Source organism: Drosophila rhopaloa, unplaced genomic scaffold (genome assembly GCF_018152115.1).
Source record: "Drosophila rhopaloa isolate 14029-0021.01 unplaced genomic scaffold, ASM1815211v1 contig_163, whole genome shotgun sequence".
In the NCBI taxonomy this organism is placed as follows: domain Eukaryota; kingdom Metazoa; phylum Arthropoda; class Insecta; order Diptera; family Drosophilidae; genus Drosophila; species Drosophila rhopaloa.
The window spans coordinates 639,636-666,604 of NW_025335043.1; the positions used below are offsets into that span (position 1 = coordinate 639,636).

The window sequence follows — 26,969 nt, forward strand, 5'->3', positions numbered from 1 at the left end:
TATCTGCCATTTTTTCCATGCCTTTGAAGCACGTTTTTTGCCGGTTAAGTTTTAAGTAGAGTCCGAACCTCGACCCGCCTTCAACTTTGACTGCACACGCATCGCCCCTCTGCGCCCCGCCCCCCTGAGCCTTCCACGGACACTCACCTGACGGAGCCGGCAAACTTTTGCATAATAAAGCAGGTGCTTTTCCTCCCCCAACGGGATCAGGGCAGACCTGTCTGACCTCGCCGCCTGAGTCACCATCAGCACGACCCGTTAATGTGCTGGCGATTTTAGTTATGGCCAGTGGCCACCGCCAGCTGGGAGTTGACCAGCTGGGAGGCGCCCAGGCAGTGTCCTTTGTCCCGTTGATAATGTAAAGCCAACGACCTGGCCAGGATTACGGCAACTGAATGGCAACTGTTTTCTGCTCAAATCACAGAGAAAATAAATTGAGGATTTGGTATTTACAATGTGCAAGCAGCTCAGGTTAAACACTTCAAACACACATTTCAAAAGCTTATTTTGTTTTAATATTGTGATTTGAAAAACAAGAAATGGGATTAGGGAATATTTTGATATATTTGTTTTTGTACTCTAACAATATTTAGGCATGAAATGTTGCTCTATTAAAAACGCATTATATGTTAAAGAAATCCCTAGATATATTTGTTATTTCGATTTTAATAACGCATTATACATTTCGTCTTGTAATTGTGTTGTACACAATTTCAAAAGAAAAATCACTAAAACAAAAATCCTTTTAAGGGATACATACGTTTTAAATACCAAACTATAAATAGCTATACCTGTTTTTTTATAAGGTTTAAATATTCTTGGACATTAATTTTATGTTTTCTAGTTAACAATAAAAATTATTATTGCAATCAATAATTTTTAGTTTTAGTTAATTAGACATGTTGATAAGGACTTATATCGAAAATTACTTCAAAATGTTGACCAGAAAAGATAAATGTTTAGTTATATGGATAATTAAATAAAACAATGCTAGAATACCTCAAGTTTTCGCTCCGTGTATTAGCACACTCCCAATTTCTTTCAATCCCACTCTCTTGGCCATCTGCATTTTCATTTCAATTGTGCGAATTGCATCGGCGGTAAAAGAAAAGCCTGCACCATTCCATCGGCATCGGCTTATGGCACTTTCTTTGGGCCGAAAGAGTGCTTTCTGCCGGTGGTGCAGTGGTGGTGGTGGTGCGGTGGTGCTCCTAGCTGCTGGTTGATGCCGCCCGGTGGGGGACGACGACCCACATAAATCATTCACAATTAGATGCGGACGCAACTGCGGCAGCGGCTTAAACACCTGACCGACTTGCTCCCGAAAAAACTCCGGCCGAGTGGGATTTCCACCGAGTTCCACTCAAGCGGCCCGAGTGGAATGGCGGGGCCATTGAGTGGACCGATTCCACGGCGTTCCACTGCCGTTTCTTGGGCCTCAACGGACCTGTTCCCAGTGCGTGCCGTTCAGTATGTACTTGAGACCGGTTCGATACGTTGCCAGCCGAAAAGTCAGCGGGCCGCGGACGACGATTTCCCCACAAAAACAACAACTCGAAAACCAGCAAACTCGCAACAACATTGGCAACACAGCAGAAACATAGGCAACGCAACTCTCCTTCAGCAACATCAGTTTCGGCACCAGTTCTAAACCAGGGTTCTATTATGATATGATATAACCAAGTCGTATAGTGATTTTGTGCGGTGATCAATGTGCGATCGGCAGTTCGAAAATCCCCAAGAATGCCGCGTTAATTGAGCTGTACGTACAGCTGTAGTACAAATTTGCATAACCAGTGAGGAGGCATAAACAAATCTGGCCGGAGTGGAGCTGGAGCGGAGCGTCTTGGTTCACTGATTTAATGCCACAAACAGATTGCAGATTGTAGCCGCAGCCGCGCCCCTGCAACTTCAGCTGCAACTTGTGCAGCAACCACCTTCACCTCCACCTCGAACTCCTGTTCTCCTGTCTTTCTGCATCTCTTGGTCTTGGTCTTGGTCTTGGTCAACCTGCTTGGAAGCTTGTTTCTGCGGAAGAGCCGCCGCCGGAGCGCCAGACCCGGCAAATAAAAAAAAAAGTTTAAAAAAAATCGAGAAGAAAAACACATACAGAACAACGCTGCTGGTGTTGTCGTCGTCTTTGGAATTTTCTTTAAAAACAACGCGCTAAGATTTACAACGCGGACCCAGGCAAAAAGTGTAAAAGGCAAGCAAATGCAGCCGCGGTAAAAAAAAAAAAATTAGCGCATAGCGAAGTGTGTCCCAGTGTATGTTGTTGTATGTGCCTGCCCGTGTGTGTGTTTTTTACCAAGTGTGCGAATAAAAAAGCTGCCCAACTAAGAGAAAAAGTTTGAAAAGTGTCAAGCGAGCGGCTCGGTGGCGGCCAATAACCCAACGACTGGCATGCAATTGCGGCCAGGCGACCCCGACGGGTTAATTACCGTTATCCTTGCAATACAACAACTAAAACAACAACAACATAAGCCACTAAACGGTACTCAAGTTGTGGATTACGTCTACGCCGCGTTGTCGCCGTGTGAAAGGACAACAGCAACATCTGCAACCTCTGCCGCATCTGCAACATCGGCCATAAAAACCGCATTGAACACAAGGCAAAGTCAAGTGAACATTCCAATTGGCAACGTAACGGGCTAATTGGCACACCGACAAATCAAAACGAGGTGAGTTTTAAGAGTTCTGCATCTCCCATGAAATCTCAAGTTAGTTGTGCTAGTTAGGCCTTAAGATTTCGCATTTATCAAATGTTTTACAAAACAAATAAAAACAAGCTGGGTTTTACAGGTTGCAAAATGCATATTCCCCATGGAATTCTTGATTAGTTAAGCTACTTAGTAACAGATTCGGTAATGGCTTTTGATGAAAATAAAATTCTGTGATCTACATCTAATGCACAAAAGAATTTGCCAATAGCACAAGTAATATAATTATTTAATTTTTTTAAATTTCGCATAACTTTGAGCCATTGGTTAAATAATTTCTCAATGATTGACTGCATTCGTATGGTATTTTTATACCCTTGCAGAGGGTATTATAATTTTGGTCAAAAGTGTGCAACGCAGTGAAGGAGACATCTCCGACCCTATAAAGTATATATATTCTTGATCAGGATCACCTCCTGAGTTGATATAGCCATGTCCGTCTGTCCGTCTGTCCGTCTGTCTGTCCGTCTGTCTGTCCGTCTGTCTGTCCGTCTGTCTGTTTCTACGCAAACTAGTCTCTCAGTTTTAAAGCTATCGAATTGAAACTTTGCACATACCCTTCTTTCTTTGCACGCAGTATATATGTCGGAACGGCCGGGATCGGCCGACTATATCCTATAGCTGCCATATAACTGATTGATCGGAAATGCCATATCTTTGGTGTTTGTAAAGTTAGAATGTTGGGATTTTCTATGGGTTTTATATTTGGCTAATCAATCCGACATGCCGAATTTCATAAGGATCGGCCGACTATATCCTATAGCTGCCATATAACTGAACGATTGGAAATGTCATTACTTTGGTGTTTTTAAAGTTAGGAAGTTAGGATTTTTTATGAGTATTAAGAATGCATCACATGAATAATTTTGGAGAATATAGTTTACAGAGTATTCTGCAAGGGTATATCAACTTCGGCTCCGCCCGAAGTTAGCTTTCCTTTCTTGTTAGACTTTAAGTGGCTTTATAAGATATTACAACTATTTCATTAAAATAAGCAGTCATTTTACAATCTTCGCTGAAAGTCCTATTGTTTAAGGTAAGCATTTATTGATTACTTAATAGGACTAGGACCTACAATTATCTTTAACTTATTAGGTCTGCAGGAAATATTAAATCGTGATGATGATCGCTCTTCGATTCGATTAAATCCTATTTCCAGTAGTTCGCATCGGATGTCAGATCGCTTTTTGGTTTAATAAAATCGAACTTAAGCCAAGGAAATGCTCTATATGCCCATTGCAGAAGCGGTTTTGACTGAACCAGAGGCTGTTGCCTTATCTGTTGCCCTACGGATGGAGGTTGTCCTAGGGATAGAGGTTGTCTTACGGATAGAGGTTGTCCTTGGGAAAACTGTTGTCCTAGGAGTGCAGGTTGTCCTAGGAGCGGAGGTTGTCTTACGAATGCAGGTTGTCTTTGGAAAAACTGTTGTCGTAGGGATGCAGGTTGTCTTAGGAATGCAGGTTTTCCTAGGAGTGCAGGTTTTCCTAGGAGTGGAGGTTGTCCTAGGAGTGGAGGTTGTCCTTGGGGTGAAGATTGTCCTAGAGATGGAGGTTGTCTTTGGAGTGGAGGTTGTCCTGGAAAAGAAGGTTGCCCTAAGGATTGAAGTTGTCCTAGTGCTGGAGGTTGTTCTACGGATTCAGGCTCTTCTCCACTTTCAGATGAAGATATAGTACTCCTGGGAGGCGAACCCTTTCGATTTGGCTTGGGCTTGGTTTTTATCTTGCGTTTGGATTTTCGCTTGGGTTTGGGCTTACTTGTAACAGTTTGGACTTTGGACTTAACAACGTTTGTCTCGCCATTTTTCGTATGCTTGCTCTCGCTGATGACAACAATGCCATTACCAGCATTTCGCAATGGCGTACCTTTACCAAGTGGTCTCTCGCCGATAATGGTTTCGTGATAATATCCCGGGCCTGGTACGACAACAGATCCCTTTGCATCCGTCAATCCGGATGTGGAGGTGTTAACTAATATAGCTCCGCCGTTAACCATTATTTTATTGACACTATCACTTTTCAACTTATCAGCAAAAACTCCTGCACAGAGGTAGAGCAACAGTCCCAGTATCCAACCCATAGTCCGTGGAGATTAGTTGAACATAACAGAGAATTCTTGATTTATCTTAACATTACGAGTGGAATTAACAAAAATGTAAGACTTTGACATTTTCACTATAAAATCGGTTAGTTTCGCATTTATTTTATAATAAGGCGGAGCCAGGTTTTTTATATAAACTATATAACTATACGTGAAAACATTTGCAAGATGCCAGTAATCAATAAATTTTTTTAGAATATTATTATTTAATTATTCGTAAAATACCATAGGAACACTCATTTTTTCACTGAATTATTGATGTACTAACTCTTTTACTTCAAGTGTGATTTTTAAGCTTTATCCCGACTTCTCTGAGGAGTAAGTCAACGATTTTCCCTTTGATCTCTTGTTCGGTTCGACTTGAAAGCGGGCCAAGCTGTAGGCCAATTCCAGGGAAGTCCACTCCATCAGGCCGAGACCCATTGAGTTTTCCAAACTGCAGATACATTTGTGACGGGGCACTCGGACCTTCCACTGACGCAGACTGCTCGTCTTCGATTCTTGTATCTCTCAATTTCCATTAGAGCCAGAGCGGGTTCTCTTTGGGTTCTGAAGTGAATTTATGTCGAGCCGCTAAACAATTGATGCTGAAAAATGATGACAAAGTGATTACTGCCAGCAATGGAAAGCGAGGAGAGATGCCAGCAATCGAAGTTCAAGTTGAAAAATAACATTTTCAATTTCCAATTGTGGGGCAGCAGCCTCTGAGGAAAAGTGAAAATGAAATGCTTTGCTGGCAGACAAAAGCGGTTCATCATTAATCATTTAGTTTGTTGTTTTTACAACGCAACCAAAAATATTCCTATTTATACGTACATAATCGTCTTGACTGGGGCACTTCTTCTTCGTTTGGGGCACGTTCTTGATTTGAATCTTTTCCCTCCATACGCCGTCCTTTTTTTCCCGTATTTGTTTCTTCTCTGAGTATTTGGCTTTGGTAAATTGCTCATCGTCATGCTTTTATGATTTGGTATATTATTTTTGAGAATTTGATGCGCTCAACTTGATAAGCCCAAAGCGCCCTGTGCTTTTCGTCCGCCCCCCAGCGCCCCTCGCCCACCTGCATTCCTGACTTATTGTTGTGCCTTTGGGTGTACGTGTGGCTGTGTGTAGGTGTGTCCACAGCACCCAGCCCGAAACTCCAGAATTTTTTTAACAGTATCCAGAGAGCAGCTTTTTCGATCCCTCCCTCAGTAACAAAATGTTTAAAGTTTTAAAAACCAGCCAGGAACGAAATATATGTAGGATGGTGATTGTACGAATACTCTGTGTTTGAGTAATATGTATTTCATACCTTTATTTCATTTATAAGATAATACATAATTTCTTAAACAGTTAGTACAAAATAAATAACCATAAAATAATAAAAATATTAAGAAATCTTATGTATTCAGAAAACTAAAATATATTTTCTATAAATTTCTTAAAATTGTTTCAATGACGTTATTATTAGCTTTTCCTGGAAAATCCCTTTACATTTGATTAGCGGAAACTGATGTTCCATTAAAACCAAAACACAAACAGCCCAACTCCATTAGAGTATCTTGAAAACCAACCTGCAAACAAACTTTTCGAACTCCGCGAAATGCTTGCACATCAAACTTTTATTTACCAGCTTCAAGAGCCACACAGTAAAGCCCCCCCCTCCCGATAACATCCCCTTTTGGCCACCCTAGCTTCAATAATTTCATTTCGTTGTACAGTTTATTATATAATTTTTGTCCCTCTTTGACTTTTATCTTACGTTTATTATGCCCCATGGAATTTGCCGATTTCCAGACGCTGTCCAACAACCCGCTGGAGGTCAATGTCTCCGCCCAACCACCCACCACTCGAGGACGAAGCAGCACATCCCCGAGATACATCCTGCCCCCGTGGCATCTTTAAGAGTTGTAATAACTTTGGCACAACTTTGGCTTGTACATTCGGATGGGCCCGTGTCTCTGGCTTTCAGCTGGGACTCCGTCCGGGGGCAAAGTGCTAAAATGCCTTGACGCATTCTTTTGCACTTGTTCGTTCTTGGGAAGCGTCCTATCCAGCAGCTGTCCAAATGTCAGACTCACACCCACCTTGGCTGCCCTTCGCCCACACGACTACACGAATCCTTGGCAGAAAACGTCGACTTGTAATAATCATAATCGTAAATTTGCAAAAAGCTGGCCGAGCCAAGCCGTGTGTCCTGCCTGCCGTTGGTCCTTGGGGCCCGTTTAGCATTTTGCGCGGATCCTAACAGGCCATTGCCAAAGCGGGGGGCGTGTTCGTGGGCGTTGTGTTGTAGGCGTCATCATCATTATTATGCCCTGTTTTATTTATTTTTTGCTCTCAGTGGGTGTGTGCCCTGTGCGTGGTTATGGGGGGCGGGAGTTGGCGGTGGAAGAGGAGGGGAACGCCCCTATTTCATCGCCTGTCCATCGCCTTGGCGAAGGCATTTAAAAAGTTTTCTAAACTTCATTTCGAAGTTTTATTACCAGCGCAGAATAAAATGCCGCGCAATTTCTACCCCCGCAATTCTATTCGCTCTCATTTTTCTGGCTTGTTGTTGAAATTTGCTCTATTAAAATTCCGAGGCGCAGTTATGCCGGCGCAACGAGGACCAGGACCTCGGTGCAGATGCCGCAGATGCCGCCGTTCCAGGATCCACGCCCAGATCCTGTGGGAGGCCTGCATCTGGTGAAGCCATCAGAAATGCAGGTTTCCCTCTATTCTCCACGAAGCCCCTTCCTTTGCTTCTTATGCCACTGCTTATCCTTGCTGGCGGCTTAGCAGCTTTGTTGGACTCATCCAAGCAGCCTGCCAGAGAACAGCCACCAGCTGGAGCAAGCTGCAGCAGAGCCAGGACTCCGGGTAAGTCTTAGTTATGTGGAACTGGCATTTATCTTGCGATAATAGCAAGTTGTGCGAAGCGAAGGCAGGGGCGCCACTTTCTAGGAGTTTGAAGCAGCCATCTCAAGGGGACTTATTAGGTTTCTTGTAATTGAGATTGAATTAAATACACACAGCTGTTGGCAAAACAATGGTTATGAAATATTTTATTTTGGATAAAGACAATGTCATTTCTATTATAAGAAACAAATAAACTTAATAAATGAAGTAAAAACTTTGGATATCAAAATTTTAAAACAATATACAAATGTAAAAAATAATATAATTTTGATAATGAATTTAAAAAATAAGTGGTTATTCTTAAAAAATAAAAGTATGCATACTTTAGGCATTATAAACAGTATTAACGTTCCCACATGTCAATCATATTAAAACAATTTATTATACCTTAAGTATTTTTCTGAGCATACCTAGACATTTTTCTAAGATGTTTAAAGCATAATCGTATTGGCACCTTTTCAAACCCCTTTTTCCACGCCCTTGACTAGCTTCTTCATCCACTGGAGCATATGCTGCTTGTGAATTTAACATTTTGCAAGCGCCAGACAAAGTATGCATTCAAACAAGTCACACACAAAATGTGGGAGGATGCAGGGCGGCCCAAGGATGTTCCTCGAGAATCCTTAACCCCAAACCCCCCTTCTTTTTTTCGTTCTCGTGCATTTTTGTCCCTAACGAAAATGTTTATCTGTGTAACTGTAAGCAGGATAAACGCACGCTTACACATGAAGACAGATACAGATACAGATGCTGGGGCAGAAACTTGAGCTACAACAAAAATAGATCAGTTTAAGTACAAATGGCCGCCAATGCCACGCCCCCTCCCTCCGCCAGCCTCCTTTTCTGCAGCTCCAATGTTCTATTCTTCCTTCGTGGAATACTTTTGCGGTTTCTTTTACTTCCGTTCGCTCTTTCGCTCCTTTCTTTCACACGCGCCAGGGTCCATTGTTAAACTTTAATGCCAAATGGCGGTGGTACGAACGTAGTGGTCCAAAGGGGGCGGTTGCCCGGTGGGCGTGGCTGTACAAATTTCACGAAAATTGTCCTCGCCACGGCGCACGGGGAAAACTTTATTTTAGTTTCGTCCTCTTAGTACTTTGCCCAGATGGAAAGCGTTATTTTATTGAATTCTCCTCGTTTTTTTTTGTGTGCAGCTTGCAAGAGCAGGAAAAAAAAACACGGCGAACAGAGAAAATTCTGTTGCCACAAAAGTTTTTCGTTTCATTTTCCATTTTTTGCACATTTGCCTGCTCGATTTTCATTCTCATCCCTTTGGCAGGCTGCTCATTTACTTTGTTGTCCTTGCTGGTCCTCGGGTTTCCATAGTTTTTTTTTTAAGTTTTAAAGGCTGGTTGTTGGTTTTACGTAGATTTGGTTTTGCAGTTTTTGTTGCATTAGCTGGTCGTTGAGGCGTAAAGTTCAATGGCGGGTTAAATGGACTTAATACCGGAACTTTTTAGAACTTTCCATCCCCCCTTTCCCCACTGGGAGGACCAAACTTCTGGCGTTGATCGTCCTGGGCAACAAAGTGAAAGTTTTTTTGTTGAACAGCTTAAAAAGAGATTGGCTTTCCTGCTCCCACTCCACTTCCTTGCTGGCCAAAGGATTTAGCAGTTTGTCTCAGTTTGTGTGTGTGGCCAAGTTCGATGGAAATGTGGAAAAGGAATTTTCGACAGTAACAATAAGTGATGGCCGAATGTGTTGGTTGAAGTTCTTCCCTTCAAGGATAAAGTTTTTAGGTGACAAAGGAAAAAGTTGGAAATTATTTGAAATGCTTTTCAAATGGCGAATGGCTGAAATTGAAATGGAATATGCATTTAAGTCGAAGTTATCTAAAATAGTTTCCCAAATGCAATTTAAGAATATGTGGCTTCGAATCTAAAAACTTTAGTTGGTAACTTTTTTTTTTCTTTTTTATCCCTAAACTTTGCACTAAAATCCCTGTGCCGGTTTACCACTCGAATTTCAGAGCGCGTGTCAAAAATTTCGGTTCCATCACTTGGAAAACCCTTCAGACGAAACTTGGCCAACTTTGGCGGCGCTGAGGGCACTAAGGAAAATTTGTAGCCAGTTATGCAAAGGAGGCCAACAAACAAAACCGTCAAAAAAAGGGAGCAAAAGAATAGGGGAAAAAAGGAGTCCCGTGTCAACTTTTTATGCCTTTGGCCAAAGGACATGCTGGCAATTTTGTTACCCAAGAAGCAGGAAAAATGGGGGTTTTTCCAGGGAGGGGGAGGGGAGAGGGCAGAGGGCAATCGAGGCGACAAGTTGTTAAGTAAGCAGCGACAACTCAAATAAGAGGCCAGCGGAATGAGATCCCAGATAGTTTTGCTGCTCTCAAGACAGGGAGGTGTAAAAAGGCCATCAAAGCTCTGGCTCTTTGGGAGATTTTTCTTAAAGTTTCTAGTTGTCTTCCGGGCAAGGTAAACAAAAAACTAAAAGTGAGAAAAGCAAGCGCCGCAGAGATTGAATAGATTGAAGAGATTGAGAATCGGTCTCCGGCACTCTTCTGTATACAATATTAAAATTCGCTTATGCCGAGGACGGCAGGCAGACGTCTTATCTGGCCAGGTCTTACCTGCAGTTGTTTTAGGCGGCTTTTGTTTGGTTTCCGCTTCACACTTCCCAAGTGCCGTGGGCAGGGGACCGGGGTTCGGGAACCAAAAACTCTGGACTCCCAGATGCGGTTTATGTGACATGCGGGCCAGGGAAACTCAAGAAACTAAAGAAGCGGCAGCGGCAGCAGGCAGTAAACAAACGAATGCTGGCAGGTGAGTGGCAGCAGAGGTGGAGTTTCAGGGGCTTAGGGGGGCCCCAGTGGGTTGAGGGGGCCTCAGGGGGGGTCAGGGTGTGGCTGGCTGGTAACAGAAGTCATACAAACGCAAGACAAAACGAGGCGACAGACAATACAAGACTTCGAACTTGTCATACAAAACGCTGGCGCGACAATCAATGGAATTTATGGTCGCAGCAGGTTCAGTGCCAGTGCCAATCCCAAACCCAATTCCAATCCCAGTCCCAATCCCAAGCCCACAGACAGAATCCAACCCAAGTCCCGGCAAACCCCTTCCTTAAGCTGCCCAGACTGACTGACAAGTGCACTTGAAGAAAAGTCCTGAAGTCCTGGATGCTTTAGTTGATTTTAGTTTATTTATTTAATAAGATTTCTTCTTTATTTCCAAATTTGAAACCACACTTACCGCATTTTGTATGGTATATCTAAACAAAATATCTTAAGCTATTCCTTGATTTCCACAAAAACTATTTTGCATTTCATTCTTTTTTAACTCAATATCTTAATATTTTTTTAGTGTAAACTTTTCATATAAAACAAAATTATTTCTTGGAGTGTTAACTTGTGTTTGTGTACTTAAGCATTTTTAACGCCATTTGATGCCTTTTCACACATTCGGCAAAGCGAAAAACAAACACCACCAGATCCTCGGACCTTAACCGAACCGAAAAAAATAAAACTCGAGGAACACTTAGTCAGCCCATCATCGTCCTTCGTCCTGCCCCTTCCCCCACCACGAATATCCTTTTTACTGCCTTAGCAATCCAAGAGCAGGAGTCAGGACTGCTTTCTGCGGCTTGTGTTTACACTAACAGACCCGGGTCCTGAAAATAAAAGAAGGGGAGGAGCCGAGCTACTGTATTGAATTTCACGCATCATTTGGCTAAGGTTCATTCGGTTCTTGGTTTTGGTTTTAGGTTTTCATTTTTCGGTTGCCAGTTGTCGGTCCGTCACGGACCTTTCTGCCTCCCCGAGGCGTGGGTGCAACTTTTTGACTCTGCGGCTGGCTTAAAATTAAAACAAATATCGGGAAACGACAGGTTGCGGGCGGTGGAATTGGGCGAAGGTGTTGGAGTCGGCATTTAATTTCAGACAGGTTGAAGATGCCCTGGTTGGGCAAGGAAATGTAATATGCTTTGCATGCCCATTTAGTGGAGGAGGTGTTTCTGTTGTGTTGTTGCCCAAATGAAGTGCGAGTGGGAAAATATGCCAGGAATGTGTTGGCGAAAGGGTTCGAAAGTTCGGGAAAACTGGGGGTTGAAAGTGTGTTGGCAGAAACATTCCTATGTATAAAATATCAATAGGTATTCTCAAGATAATGAAACAGAAACAGGTTAGAGTGGGTGCATGTCTGTCAACAAGAAGCAAAAGGAAAGTAAAGCAGTTTGGTAGTTAAATCGAATATATTACAAGTTTCGAGTCCTGTTTATGTATTCACTTTAATTTGGCTGTAAAAACATTCAACTAATGATTCCTGTTCTGCTCTTAATTAAAACCGCTTTTATAATTAAAACTTTAGTTGGTTGGAAAACCCGAGAACACAACTCCAATTCCAGAACCAATTGTGAAACCGCAAAACATATATTCCGTAATCCCCGCACTGCAAAGCGTAAAACAGAAAATACAATATATACCTATATATATTTATTTTTTTGCTGCTGTTGGTCTGCCGCAATGCTGATTAATGTGGATTGCCCGACAAATGTGTGCACATTAGCATTAAAATATATGTACTTCTATGGATGCTCTCTTTTTGTGTCCAACTTTTATTAGACCAATTAAATTGCGGTCGGGCAGAGAAGAGTTGAAAAGCTAAAAATGTATAGAAAATTTTAGTGTCTCCCCATCGGCTGGGTTGCCATTTAATGTGCAGCAATTTTCACCCAACAAAGGCAGGCAATTAAGGGGGTTCTCACCCCCGAAAACTCCATTGTTGTTCTAACCGGCGAACTAAGACATCATGATATTATAGATTTCATTCGTAGGCTAGAGGGGCGGGGTGGCCCGACTAATTAGCCATCATCAGCAGCGGCGGCTACACAATTTCCATCAAACAACAAACACTAAACTGCACTGACCAGTTAACCGCAGGTACATGAGGGTTTTCGGGTTTTTCGTTTTTTTTTTTTGTAGGTTTCGGGAAGCGTTAGTAACTAAATTAGCGGCCTCTGTTTTTTTCGTTTATTCCCTCTTTGTGGTGTTTTTCCATTGTGGAGTTTTTTTTCGGCTTTCAGCCGCGACTGCAGCCACAAATTATTGGACCCAGTGTTTTAGTTGTGTCTCCTCTTTGCTTTGTTCAGTCGACTGTTGTCTGTTGCTTAATTTCCAGTTGCATTTGCCTGGCTAATACAGACATCTCGCTGAATGGGAGATGGGATGGTGAGGGAAAAAGAGAGCGGGGGGAAGGCAGAAAGCACTTTTAGATAAAAGGTTTTTCATGTCGTCTCCATTTGGAATTCATGCCACTATGGCTATATCTATAGCTATAGCTATGGTCATGGTCATGGCATGGCCCTGGACTCTCGGATTCGGAATCGGATCTTCCGCCGCAGACAAGACAACGGTTTTTCCAAAGAGAGAAGGAAAAACCTTCGTCGCGTTCCACTGAAAAACTTTTAGTGGAAACCGTTGGTCGGCAAATTATGCATGCAGTTGCAGCGCAGCGTTTTTCTTTGTCTTTTCTCTTCGCTTTTTTTTTGGGAAGCTCTAAAAGCCTCTAGTTTATTAATGTTTGTCCAAAATTTAGGAGTCTCTATCTGAGTGCTACTTCATCTTCTGTCGGCTGCATTTACAGTGATTTAAGTTGGCTAAAATGATTTGGCCTGTCATTAATTTACCCGCCGTCAAAAGCGGAGTTATTAGCGTGCGGGTTCCTCAAACACGTTTCCACTTCTGTCCGCTTCTGCTGGTTGAGTAGCTTTTCACGTTGTTGTTTTCCCCCGTTTGGGCCAGAATCATCGCTGCAGGCCATTTTGCCGCCTTCTCTCCATGTCGCAGCTACTTTTCTGCTTCTGCTGAAGAAGCTCTCGAGAGGCGAAGACGACGACAGCTACAACCTCTGAAACATCTAAAATGTGGGACTGATGATGGTGGCGGCCATTCGGAATGACAACAAATTAGACAGTTAATGTTAACAATCTTTTATGATATTTACATTTTGGAAAATTGTTTATGTTGATTTATTATGGGGAATTCGGGGAGAGTCTTCACTGTGGGAACCTTTCCAGAAAATTGGGTTGGGGAGATTAATTCTGCAAGTGGATAAAGGCCGACTGTCCAAGTTCCTTAATTGGAAAAGGCATTCAGCCTTTCACTATAAATGTAACTAAGTAAATGATTTCAATTTGAAAGTTTGTTCCAATAATATAAAAAATACTAATAAAAATGTTTATGCTAATTGTGTTGTGCAAAGTTAGCCTTATGATAAGATTAGTTAAAAAAGATGACTGATGTTTTTGGATAATGGAAATGAAATGAGTTGGTACTTAAGCTTTAAAAGCTTTTGGCAATCAATTGATTTTGTGAACCTATTATTTTTCAAAATACCAAATATTTGCTTGGACCTCCTTTAAATAAACTCCATAACCGCAACCTAGACTTTCCTATAGATTATCTCAAGCATGCTAAGTATTTTCCATTATTTCCGCTAGCTGCGCAATTTCGAGTCGCATTTTTTTCGCCCGCTTTAAAGTGGAAAATCGTTTTGGGAGGATCATCAATCATTTTTTCGGAAAATGTCCAAAGCGAGCTCAACTCGAGTTTGCTTTTAGAGTCCTGAATTCAGCCTGAGCCTCATCCGCAGCTGTCTGCTCAAATCTGTATCAGCTCTATCACTTGCCTGCCACGCCCCCATTCTGCCCACGCCCCCGCCGCCGTCACCGAGCACAACATGTCAACATGCACAACAAATACAAATGATGGGCGCGTCAACAAGGGGGCGTGGCATGGCAGCAGCTAACTGTAATAGAGATAAATTCGCTTCATTTTTTGCTGTCACTGATAAAAAAAAAGAAGCACGAAACCAACAAAAAGTGGAGCAAAATCGGTGGTACAGTGGGGTCGTCACGGTGAGGTACAGTGGGGAGTTGGGCGCTTTGTTTTTTTTTGTGAAGAGTAGGTCGGGGGCAACAGCTGCCTTTGAAGCGACGCGCTGACAATGTCATTTGGCGACCACTTTATTGGCTTTAATGACAGCGCTGCAAGGTGTCCCCTTGGAGATGCGCAGCGCGGAGATTGGCGGCGAGGTGGAGCAGCTGTTGGCCATCATCTGCAGTGGAGCTCGGGCGGTAAGCCCTGGTATTACTGCTCTCGAAAAGCGGAGCAGCCCGATGGGACTGAGACAGGGAATGGGACTTGGACTGGGACCCACTCCCCAGCAATTGCCGGCCCCGCCAGTACGTGCGATTATTATCATCAATTTTGTGCCGACCGGGTGAGTGATGATTGTTCCAGCGAACGGAAACCCAACAACGTTTCTACTTACCCTCGTTGTTCTTCTTGGGCTTGTTACTGGTTTTCGCAGCCGCTCGGTGGGTGGCTGCATTGCTTTCAAAAGTGTAACTACAGTGAAACAAAAATTTCCCGAAACTGCGTATCTTAAATTAATCATCTAATAATATATGTTAAAGGTCTTACACATTAATATTTAATTTTACATAAATGTTATTTAGAGAGAAAATATAAAATTATGTTGGTAAACCCATAATTTAAATACATTTTTAAAGAATTGTGCGTTCTTAATAATTTAAAAATGTTTTCCTTGTGATATATATTGTTATTATGTTTAATATTGTTCATATTTATTTAAAACTTGAGCTAAATTTATATCCATTTTCTATTAAAGGTATAGAAAATATTTTTGTAAGTTTTATAAAAATCACTTGAAGAAGTTACATGTTCACTCGTATATTTACTATTGTTTTTATTTTACTTAAATAATTTTACATCTTTACGAAACTAGCGTAAATATTGGACGGCTTTTTTTATGGTTTCTAAAATGTAAATTAATTTAGACATATTTTTGGGTATAACATTAACAAATGTACGCTATTTTCTACCTTATTTAAAAAGAAATCAATTAAATTTGTGTTTACTGATTTGTTGAAGGTTTTCACTCATTTTAGAAGAATATGTGAATATATTATTATTTCCATATATTTTTTAAGTGTAAATGAACCTCAATAGGCGGGGGCAGGTGGAAAGGTAACTCCGAAACAGCCAAGCAAGTACCACAGCCCGAAAACTAAGAAGAACGAGATTACAAGTCTGAGCTGAGTCAGTCCCATTCCGAGCCAGAGTTTCTTGCCGGCTCCTGACTGGGCGTCTGTAAGCGTTAAAACGAACTCAAGTGGAAAACAATCTAATTTGCTAAAATTCCTTCCGCTTTCCCTTAGCTCAGTTCAGTGGATTCCCGTTGCCCCTTCGCCTGAATTGGAGATATTTCTTCCTTCTATTTTAGCTGGTTGTGCTGGTGTTCTTTGGCTCTTCAACTCAATTAAAGTTGATGGCCATTTTGCGTCGTCTTGGCCAATATTGTTGACTGCTCTGGCATTGGCTTTTATACGCTTGGTTTTTAGCTTGGTTTATGAGCTTCGCAGCAAGAGTTCCTTCTGCCCGGCTTTTTTATGTATTTATTTGTTTATAATTCGATTCGAGTGAGAGTTGGAATCGAGTTTATTGAGAGCCATTCAAAGTTGTTAATTAGATGGGGAACTGTGAGGGGCGTGAGCCGTTAACCTGGTAACCTGATAAAAGTTTTGAGATTGGTCAGTTCATAGAGATTTTTATCAATAGATTTTCCTCTCCACTTTGCTGGTAAACTTTTTCCTGACATGATAATATATTTATGTGTATTTCAATTTATCTTTCTGCTCACATCCCAATTTCTTTATTATTTTAACATCCCAACCCGGCATTCTCGAGATTTTGCTCCAACTTTGACCTTTTTCTGTAGTCTTTCGGACAGGACAAAAGCAGAGAACGTTAATCTATTGTTTTTGCCAGTCAAGCAGGCAGACATGATGACATACCCCGCCTCGCATTATATTATCGCTATATAAAGCATAGACGACGGGGCCCTCTTCCTTCATATGTATTTTCCTATTTTGCTATTAATGTCAGGGAAAATGTTTTGCTTGCGATTGGAAATTTGTTTGTCCTGCCATGTCCTGTCCTCCCGGCTTGACATTGTCGTAGACTGGACATTTGTCCTTTTCGTTCTTGTTTTGCCCTCATCCTGGTTTGTTGTGCTTTATGACTTCACACAACCACTTGATATATGAGGCATTTGCATGTGCCATAAATTTCTGCCGGCTTTGACTCTGCTCATTTAATATTCATAAATTTCTGCAGCCCCGAAAAACATAAAGAAGAAGAGGAAAAATAAATAGAATAAAATATGATTGTGGCCGGGGGATCCAAACTAATTTCCACAGCCCCAAAACTGTTGTCATTTATTTTCGCCACACCCTCCACTAAGCCGCCTAGTCCTTCCCATACCCATTTTCCCCTGCTACAGCCTGCTAATTGTTTTATGTGCCAAGATTTGTGTCTCTGTCCTTGTTTTTTTTTTGTCGAGCTTTTGCAGCTCTCAGCCGCCCTAAACATGTTTGCACAGTCTTTGCCAGCCACGCCCACCAACCAGATTGGGAGTAGTTATTGTTCTTGGGGGAAGAATTGTTGCACATGGAAAAAATACCATAGTCATATTCATATGATTGCAAGAGTTGCATTTTTATTAAATTGAATGGCAATACCATGTGTAACTTTAATATTAATTATTTATATAATTTTGATCGGACAACTTAAAGTTTTTAATGTCCTAAACCAATAGCTTAAACTCCATTTCCTGTGCTTTTGGTAAGCTGGTACTTTTGACTTACCATTAGAATGAGAATATAGTTTAAAAATAACTTTTAAAGTATGTTTTCTCATTTAAAACATTTATTAAGTTAGACAAGGTTTCAAACATTAATCCCAGTTTTCTCGTTGCTTTCAAAAAGTAAAAAAGGTTTTAAGCTGCAAAATTCCTTATGATTTCTCAGTATAAAACATTCTTTTAGCTTATGGTGCAGACGGGATATAGGTCCTTACTAGTCTAATATGATTCTGGATAAAGTTAACTTGATTAGATGGCCCTTAAAATAATATTCCAAAGGCGAAATTTCAGTGTACAGGGGGAGTGGCTGTTTTCACTTGCTTTTCGATTAGACTGCGCTGTTCGCCTGTGCTAACAACAAGGAATTAATTCATTTTATGTTTCCTGTGTGTGTATCTGTATCTTATGGATACGTAGCTCCGGCGGCTGCTGCTTACGCCTACATATTGATTTTCGTATTTATTTTACTTTTTCGCTCTCTGCTTTTGATTATTTCCCTGGGAGTCGGAACCCAGGAGTTCGATGGATGGATGGACTGCTGGCTGCAGGCCAGGTCTTTGTACAGTACAGTGCAGTCTCCATAGTTCGACTACAGAGGGAAACCTCTTTGTGAGAGGGTAACCTCAAGCGAGGCTCCACTGTGCGCTGCTGCTGCTGCTGCTGGCAAGAAAAATGATTGCAAAGAGCAAAGTGGCCCGAGCCAAAAGGTGAGGTTGTGAGCTGCCTTCTATTCATTTCTGCGCGTGTGTGGCCCGCGGCTGTCCTGTGGAATCTATCAGCTGAACCTGCTCCTACTCCTCCTCTTCCTGCTCCAGCTCCTTCTCAATCCTGCTGAATACGACCCGGCGGGTAAGGGGCAGCCTTTATTGAGTTTGTTCCCCGGCAAATTGCATTAGACACTTGGCAGCAGAAATGAAAGAAAACTGACTGCTCCTCCTCGGAGACATAGCTCGGAGTCCTAGTAAAAATTAAATTTTAAATAAAATACATCATAAACATGCAGCGAACTCAACCCGAAATATTTCAAGTGCCCCTGCCCCCAACCCTTTGCCTTTTTTTTATGTTTCCTCAACAAGTGTGGGGAAAATGTGTTGAGCCCTATCTCGAGGGTGAGCGAGTGTATATCTTGGCGAGGTTTTACGGCCCGGGCGTCCTTTTTCTTTCAACGGAATGCGTTCTGTAACTCGATCGCACCCCTGCCCTCATCCAAAACGCAGACTACTCGAGGCATTAATGTCTTATTGACAGCTCAGGATTAGAAGGAAGCCAAGTGTCTGCCGGCTGGGTGAGTGTGTTTGAAAAGGGATTATAAAGCGATTTGTTTGTCGAAAATTATGAATCTGGGAACAGCAAGGGAGCAGCTCCCACACGCTGTGTGTGGCTCAGTCGGTTTTGATGTGCTCAGATGCCAAGAAGGGAAAATCAGGCAGCGATGGCATCTCAAATCTCTTGGCTTTTGTTTGCCAGTATGGTTTACGGTACTTTCAGGGGGGAGTTTCATCAATTTTGACGTAAGCCCAGACAGCATTAACTAGTTGGTTTGCGGGGCTTAAGACAATGCTTTTCACTCTCCTGTGCCCTTTTCTTGAAAGGGGAATTTATCTTAAGCCAGAAACTAAAGAACGTTTTTGATGCAATAACTTCTAAAGTTACTTATCTTCTATTAAGATCCCTAACTAGGCTATAAAATTAGACAAACCACTACTGAGATCAAACCATTGTTGGCTATCAATTGACTGTTCCCTAATCTTAACTGCCTTCCCAAAAATAGAAATGTTTATTTCCATTTCGGGTTTATCTGGCCAACATGGCAGGTCCTCAACAATGGTTATTCCATCCCAAGTCCGCTGTTAAACGAAATCTCAAATCTAATCTCGGATTCATTAGTGTTATGCATATGTGTTTGGTAATTTCCAGTTCGATCAATCGCAACGAATCGAAGATCCCACAAAAAAAATTCCAGGCCGAAGATTTCACATTCGATGATTTCAATTTGAATTTGAATTGCCAATAAAACGCCAAGTTTATCAGCTGCCGAAGGGTCGCTTAAACAGAAAGTAAAGGTCTGCGGTTTTCCAGTTTTTCCTGCCCCGGGCCACAACTTGTTATACAACTCTATTAGTTTTCATTTCGTTCGGTCGCGCATACAAATCAACTAATTTTCCCCAGTCGAATATCTCGCTTTCTATGGAGTGCACTCCAAAATGAGTTTGTTTCTTGGGGCCGTAGATCTCGTCCTCATAATTTATGTAAATCCAGCGCAGGCTGTCACTTTTATCTCCCTCGCTGAGTACTTGCCCGGGCATTTGAATAAAATTTCAATTTTCATGCATAGCGATATCAGTTCGTTTTGTCCGAGTCCAATTTATATTATATGCCAGCAAGTTAACTCAATTATTCTGAGAGAATTCCGGACCTGGCCAAGACTTTCTTCTTCGTTATTAGTGCAATATTATGTCGTTGCCTCGGCAACATTTATTTTCCCACAGAATGCCAGACACGTCCTATATCCGTGTCTGACTCTTCGACTTTAAGGATAAAATAGAGCAGCCGAAGCAATTTTTGATTGTGGCAGGGGCTTGACTTTCCGATGTGACAGACTCTGACATTTCGGGCTTAAAGCATCCGACTTGCTGGCTTTAAAGCTGACAAAATCATTTACCCTGACCTTTGGGTTGCTTTGCGGCTTAAAAATTGCCCTTAAATGCGATTTAATTTAATTTATTTCTTGTTTCGGCCAGCTCTTATCAGTGGCGTGCGGCTTTCGTTTGTATTCAATAAATAATTCCCCAGATTATTTTCTTTAATTAAATGCTCTGAATTATTTCCCATTTCAGCTGCAATTTAATGTTGTGCTCTACGTGCATGTAATAATTGCGCTTACATATTTGGGTAATTAAGCTGCAGGGGGGGGGGAATGCTGCAAATTTCTGCGCTAATTCAAAAGTCCTAAACTCATAATAAACATTTCGACAGTCCTCAACTGTTTTTCACGGTTTTGCCCCGACTGCAATAAAAGTTTCACAATTATAATTTCTGCACGCTCATATTTGAGAGCAAATAAAAGTGCCCAGGCAATATAAATGAAAATAATGTACAAACATTTCGCACTAATTAAAATGCTGGGTGATGATTTCGGGGGGTTGAGGCGGAACAGAATGAAAATATAATGTATAAATATTGAATGGATGCTGGCTGGAATTGAATAGGACATGTGTAATTGCTTTTCCCATCTCAGCGATGTGTGAATATTGATTGTAGTGCATTCTGCAGTTATTGATGGGGCAGCCCCTCTGTATCTTTTCATTTTCATTTCCCCCGATTTTTGTTGCTGGGGGTTTCTCGTTTGTTTATTTGCCGGATGGTGGGCGGTGCCACCAACTCCAACCATTCGGTTGGCAAACAGAGGAAGCCGCCGGCAGGCACGTTTCCACGCAAGCCCGATTGAAACTGAAGACGCGTTTTTGGACATTCAATTGGGAATTGGTAAGAGGTGGATAAGAGGTGGGTGGGGGTGCCAATTGAGCCCACGCACTGCCAGATGACAGCTGTCGCCGCAGCCTTATGGCATTGCCAAAGACTCAACTTCGACTCCGGATTCAACTTCTCCTCACTGCCATCAAACGCAAATCAAAGTGCGCTGAGCGCGGCTCACGTGACTCTACAATTTATTTCAAGCATGCAGCGAAAATAAATTTATTAATAGCCCCAGTCAGCGCAGAAGAAGAAGTATTACTGCCACCCACACAGCTCGGTACTGTATCTCTCCATCACCATCACCATCCATCCCCTCAATCCCTCAACTCCGTGTTCATTCATTCAAAAAAAAAAAAAACCAGAGATTCGCAGTTGGATTCGCAATTTCGCTTGCGTGAAGGAAGTTCAGTTTTCTGCCCGTTCTCGGGGTCCGCGTCAATTTATGCGCCTCACGTTTTCTCATTTTCAAGAATGACTAAATATCGTTTACACCGAACTCGCCCCTCGCCCTTCGCCGTTGCACCAGCTACCCGGCTGCATTTCTGCATATGAAGTATTATTTGCGCAAGTGGAATTAAACTTTCCACGGAAAACTGGCCATTTTTTATGTTTTTTATTTGTATAGCAGCACATATATTTATATAATTAAGCACGTGGTAAGTGGAAATGGTGCACAAGGAAAAAAGTCCTAGTCACTACGCAGAAAATACCTGTATTTCAATTGAAACCATGTGCCTAGGTTCCATCAGCCATTTCTTCCAACTTAGAAAAGGGGTTATTTTAAGTGTTTTTTTGAAATATTTGTTTAATTATTAATGTGCTCGTGCTTTATAGCTACAATAAGACCCAAAATTTCTACGGATATCTTTGCCACCTTATAATATTTTGGCATGTGTAAGAGGTTAAAATTCTCTGGGCCCCAGCCCGGTATGCATTTCCATTTACCCATTGCGAAAAGCGTTGGAAATTTCGGCAGCCTGAGCGGCTAATGCCTGAAACGTGTCGGCCTCTGATGGGTTGGTAACGGAACGAAAAAAGAGTAGTTTAAAAACTGAGAGGGAGGAATGAAGCTGGCGGAGAAGGAGAACTTTGTGAAAGGGTTGCCAACTGGAGTGAAACAGATTTATTTGGTTTTGGACTGGCAGGAATCTACAGAGCAGTTTGCCAACAAACGAAGCTCTCTGCTTCATTTTCACCTGCCGATTAGACCGACCAGAGTTTTTTTCTCCTTCCGCTGTTGGCGCTTGCAAATTAGTGTTAATTTATCAGGATTATTGCCTCGCAAATCAAGTTTGTTCTGACAAGTGCCGAGAAAAAAGGAACGAGAGAAGCTGCCACAATGGAGGATGTTTTTAATAAAGCAAATTCGAGGCACTGAGAACTCAGAACTGTAACTAATGCTGACTTCTAGCCTGATATCGAACTGTCAAGCTGTCAATTCTCGTTAGCAGTGCCTGCCATGTGTGATGTCCTATGTGTATCCGCATCCAAGGAGTGCCATGTGTCTGTGTGGCTTTGCTACCCGAAGTATCTGGCAGATAGCGTTGGCAGAGCTGTTCAAAAATTCAATTTCCAGCTGAAAAGATACAAATGCCGGTGAGGGCAGGGGTACTTACAAATTGGAAATAGGTTGAAAAAAAAAGTCATTGAGAAACGATTGCTGACATGAGTTTGGCATGTGAGGGAATGGTTACTTGCCCAGAAATAGGAATAGCGCAAGGCTTAAGCCACCCAGAGATACAGATACGCCTGAAAAATGTGAAAGCTTTTCTTTTGCAGAGAAATGCGCAAATACTGACAGCACAATTAAGGCTTTAATTGGCAAAACTAACTTGCTCCTTCCGCTTGCTTTTTCCTTTCAGCAAAAATAAGAAGAACAACCCAACCAGAAAACAGGCGGAGCCGGCGAAAATCCCTTCACCATGTGCCGAACGGAGGACTAGCAAACAGCGGCGATAACTGGCAATAAGCGAGGAGAGTCAAAGGATTGCAGCCCCCACCCGGAAAACTCCCCCGTCCCTCGGAAAACTCAAGGAAAATGCCATCCGTAGCAAATAACAACTACAGCAACGATGCGCGTCTCAGTTACGTTGTAAATCAAGTTGCATCCGTATCTGTATCAGTATCCGCATCCGCATCCGCCTTGCCCTCCGCATCCGCATCCGCAACCGCATTTCCCACTTTCAGTCCGCCCAAGATTGCGAGCTTGGTGGCCAGCAGCTCGGCGGAGGACTTGAGCAGCTTTGGTGATGTGACATTCGACATCTTCGATGACGATGACGACTTGTTCGGCTCGCCAATGGCCTTCGATGCCAGCGAGCAGGGTCTGTGGAACGGCCGCTTCGTGCCGCCCCCGCCCCGCCCGCCCTTCTTCGTCGACGAGCCGGTGCTCAGCGACGGCCTGACCACGTGTGATTTATGCTCCTGGGCGATGCCCACCAAGAGCACCTTCATGTTCGAGGGCACGATAGGTGAGTTCGAATGCAAAACGGGATGCACTGGGGGAAAAAGTGAAGTACAAGTTCAATTCAAAAATTGAGGACTTTGAGTACTGTAAAAATGAATTTAACCAATCTTGTAATTTAAACATTTATCAAAAATCAATTCAAATGTTGTGTAACTACCTAATTTTTCTTGAAATTAAGTCTTAAACTTTTTAAGAACTAAAGGGCTTTTAAGTCTAAACTTTTCACTATGTTATTAAATATTACCTTCTTTTAAAGAAGATTTTCTAAACTCTTTTTAATTTGAATTAATTTCAATTTACGCAGCTTAAACATAATTAAATTTAAGGCTCTTAAGCCTTTAGTATATTAATGCTCATCTTAAAAATTAAATATGGGTATGGTAAACTAAATATCAGGCCTGAAAAGTATTACTTAGTATAATTTTTCTCAGTTTAAAAATGGGAGTTGAGAACTGCGTAACTCCCGTTAGTAACCATTACTCTTTTCCCCATCTTTTCGGTTTGTTTTTACAGAAAAGGCCACAGAACTGGGCTGGCCGCTGACGTTGATCATCGTGTCCGTGTTGTCGGCGCTGCTAGGCGCCATCATCATGATTGCCGTGGTGCGCTGCCGGCGCAAAAAGTCCTCCAACAATCGCAACGGTGAGTACTCACATGGCCACATTGCCAACTTGGCCAAAAACAGTGGGCGGATGGCAAACACAGTGGGCACAGTGGATTCAAAATAAAGAATGACAACATAAATTCCAACAAGAAAAATTTCTTAGTTTCAGGATAGTGAAATAAAAGATGAGGCAATATATTTCCGGGTTTTTTATTATTTTCCCTAAAAATTTTTTATGTAATTTTGACACCTATTTGTGTTAAGTTCTGATTTCGTTAGATTATATCAAACTGTCAAACAGCTCAAATGCGAACATAGTTAGATGTAAACAGAAAAAATCCAAAATTTGTTTACACATTTCAAGAAAGAATCCAAAAAAATCTTTGAGAAAATATAATGTGTAAGGAGGATTTCAAAAAAGCTTAAACTATAATAAATATATAAACCATTTCCACTGTGTCCACTGTTGGCCATTATAAGGCCTTTACCGGTGTTGACTCTCACAACATTCGGAGACTGTTTTCGCAACTGTGACCCACCAACTAACCCCCCGTTTTTCTCCACCCCCCCTCTTTTCTGTCTATTTTCCGGTACCCATCTCGTGTGTTATTGTGTGCCATCTGCATCGGTTTCTCCACAAGCAGACACGCACGTGCAATGGTGGTCCCGCAACAAGCGCGCCCACGGCAACGGGCTGAACGGTGGGGGCGGGGCGAGCGGGACGGCGGGTGGTGCCGCTGGCAATGCGCACCACCACAACGGCAGCAGCAGCAACATAAACAACAACCACCTGAGGAGGAGCAACATCTACACGGCCCACCCGGCGGACAGTATACGAGGTCTGCAACCGCTGCCGGTGGTGCTGCCGCTGCCACTGGCACTGCCACTGCCCCACCCACCTTCAGGTGGTGCATCGCCTTCGTCGACCTCACCGCCTGCCCCACAGCAGCAGCAACTGCAGCAGCAGCAGCAACAGCAACAGTTGCAACCGCAGCAACAGCAGCAGTCGAACCACTACTTCCATCCATACCAACAGCAGCATCTGCACCACTCACATACGCACCACCACCACACGCACCACCATGTGCCACTGTATCCGCACGATTGTGATGAGGATGCCGCCTACGAGGAGCCGGAATACCATCAGCCCCAGCAGCTGCACTCGGCGAACAGCAGCAGCTCCTTGTCCTCGCTGGGATCCGCATCGATGCCGCAGGAAACCGGCAGTTCCGGAGCCACCAACTGGCCACCAGGAGCCTCGGCCGCCACCATGGTCATAGCCAGCTGAGAGACGGGCCAGAACTGCGCCTGGATCTGGCAGCAGTGAGGTGGAGATGTGGTCTGCGGACCCACTTAAGATGCAGCCCACATGGTATGGCGCAGATCATAAAGGGGATTACACGTAACAATTTTGTGAAGTTTATTTTCGCCAGTTCATCCGGAGAGACTCCCTATCCGTGTGTGCCTGTGTGTGTGTGTCTGTGTGTGTGTCGCCAATTGGGAAAACCGAAACGAATTTAGTGTCACTTCCGTTTCCGTTTCGCAAACTACCGAGGCAGACAGGCGAGAGGGTTGCGGTATGGCCACAGGACATGCTCTTTACATGCCATGCACGTTTCATCCTTTATTGCCGAACGGCATTAGAACAGGGATTTTGTCGGATTAAAGCAAATAAAGGGCGTGCTTTCTGTTTGCACCCAACTGGCAACTGCCGATGATGCCACAAGTTTAAATCGCAGCACCCTCGAAAATATTGGGTACACCGAATCGAGTCTCTTATAGGGCACATGAGCAGTCTCAAAGGGTATGGCCCAGTCGATACGGGGGAGCCCATACATTTACCACTTCTTTTTTGTTTAAATAGACATTTTCGGCTTGAGCTTTGTGTGTAACTGTATCTGAGCCGTATTTGGGGGACTGTCCGGGACAGGCATTGAGCCACAACTTTGTGGCTTTTCACTTCATTCCGCTCTTGTTTCGCAATGACGAGAGCAAATGGGTTCTGGATGGCCCTCGCAAGCTGAAACAGGCAAAAAACAAATAACGTTAAAGCGAAAATTGAAGAGAAAGTCCGGCAAAAAACTGGCAACATCATTCGCTAAATCATTAATCAAATTATGAGCTCAAGCATCTAATAGCATTTGCATTTTTAAATAGGCACTCGTAATAGCAAACCCATGACAAGCATATCAAACATAAGCTCAACAAGCCAACACAAGTACTTAAAACAATCAAACATTGCAGCAACTTAAATGTAAATGCAAACGTAAACAAAAAACTCGCGCCATTGTACATAAATTGTAAATATTTTTTGCAATCCGCTCCAATTAGCAATAAGCTGCAGGAGCGTGCAACAGAAAGTTTCTTCAACAACTAAATATTGCATTATTTCAACTCAATAAAAACAAAAAACAAAACATTCCTCTTCAAAGCAAACGCAAAGTTCAAGTTTTTATTTAACAATAACATTTAACGACAACACACAACCAAAGACTAGTCATTTAAGTCACAACGTCGCTATGTACAAACAAGTAAAACGAGAGATAAAATATGATTAAGCCAGTTAATTAATTCGACTTACGAATGCTGCATTCGAATGCATTTGTTTGGCATTTATTAGTTTTACAAGATGAAAGAACAACTGCAATATTGTATTTTAAATATTTATTCATTAAACGCACTTTTGCCCACTCCCCTCTATCCCACAATAAAAATAATCGTAATTAGCATTTATAATTAAAAACTCAAACATCAAGTAAATTATGAAAAGACGAGCAAAAAATTACTACGAGCAACTCAAAATGTTCCAATGTTTAGATTAGCCAACTAATTACGTGGAAATGTAAACAAAACAAAAATAAATACTTCATAGTTTTCATAACAAACTCATTAACTTGTGCAGAAATAATTTAGGCACACAAAATACAAAAAGAAAATAAAAACAAAACAAATAAACAAAATCCTATTAAAATTCGATATTTTTGTTTTATTTGGGGGCAAATACTAATGGTCAGTGCAATATTTATGCATTACAGATAAAAAGCCGAGAT

At 42.3% G+C, this 26,969-nt stretch overlaps 2 protein-coding genes across 3 annotated transcripts; one reads left to right on the top strand and one right to left on the bottom strand.

Annotated features, from left to right (window-relative positions):
* The first annotated feature begins 1,487 nt into the window (after positions 1-1,487).
* On the top strand, positions 1,488-26,895 carry LOC108046268 (facilitated trehalose transporter Tret1). Of its 2 annotated transcripts, XM_017125871.2 has the most exons (4): positions 1,488-2,681; positions 22,711-23,319; positions 23,829-23,957; positions 24,564-26,895. In XM_017125871.2, the coding sequence occupies exons 2-4, from the start codon at positions 22,887-22,889 to the stop codon at positions 25,205-25,207; spliced, it is 1,206 nt and encodes a 401-aa protein (XP_016981360.2). In that variant the 5' UTR covers positions 1,488-2,681; positions 22,711-22,886; the 3' UTR covers positions 25,208-26,895. The 2 variants fall into 2 exon arrangements, with proteins under 2 accessions (XP_016981360.2, XP_016981361.1); XM_017125872.2 differs by lacking the exons at positions 1,488-2,681; positions 22,711-23,319; positions 23,829-23,957 and adding an exon at positions 24,064-24,319.
* Positions 3,732-4,834, bottom strand: LOC108046270 (altered inheritance of mitochondria protein 3). Its single transcript, XM_017125874.2, has one exon. It carries the CDS (start codon positions 4,794-4,796, stop codon positions 3,870-3,872), a length of 927 nt encoding a protein of 308 aa, XP_016981363.1. The 5' UTR covers positions 4,797-4,834; the 3' UTR covers positions 3,732-3,869.
* Positions 26,896-26,969: the final 74 nt, after the last annotated feature.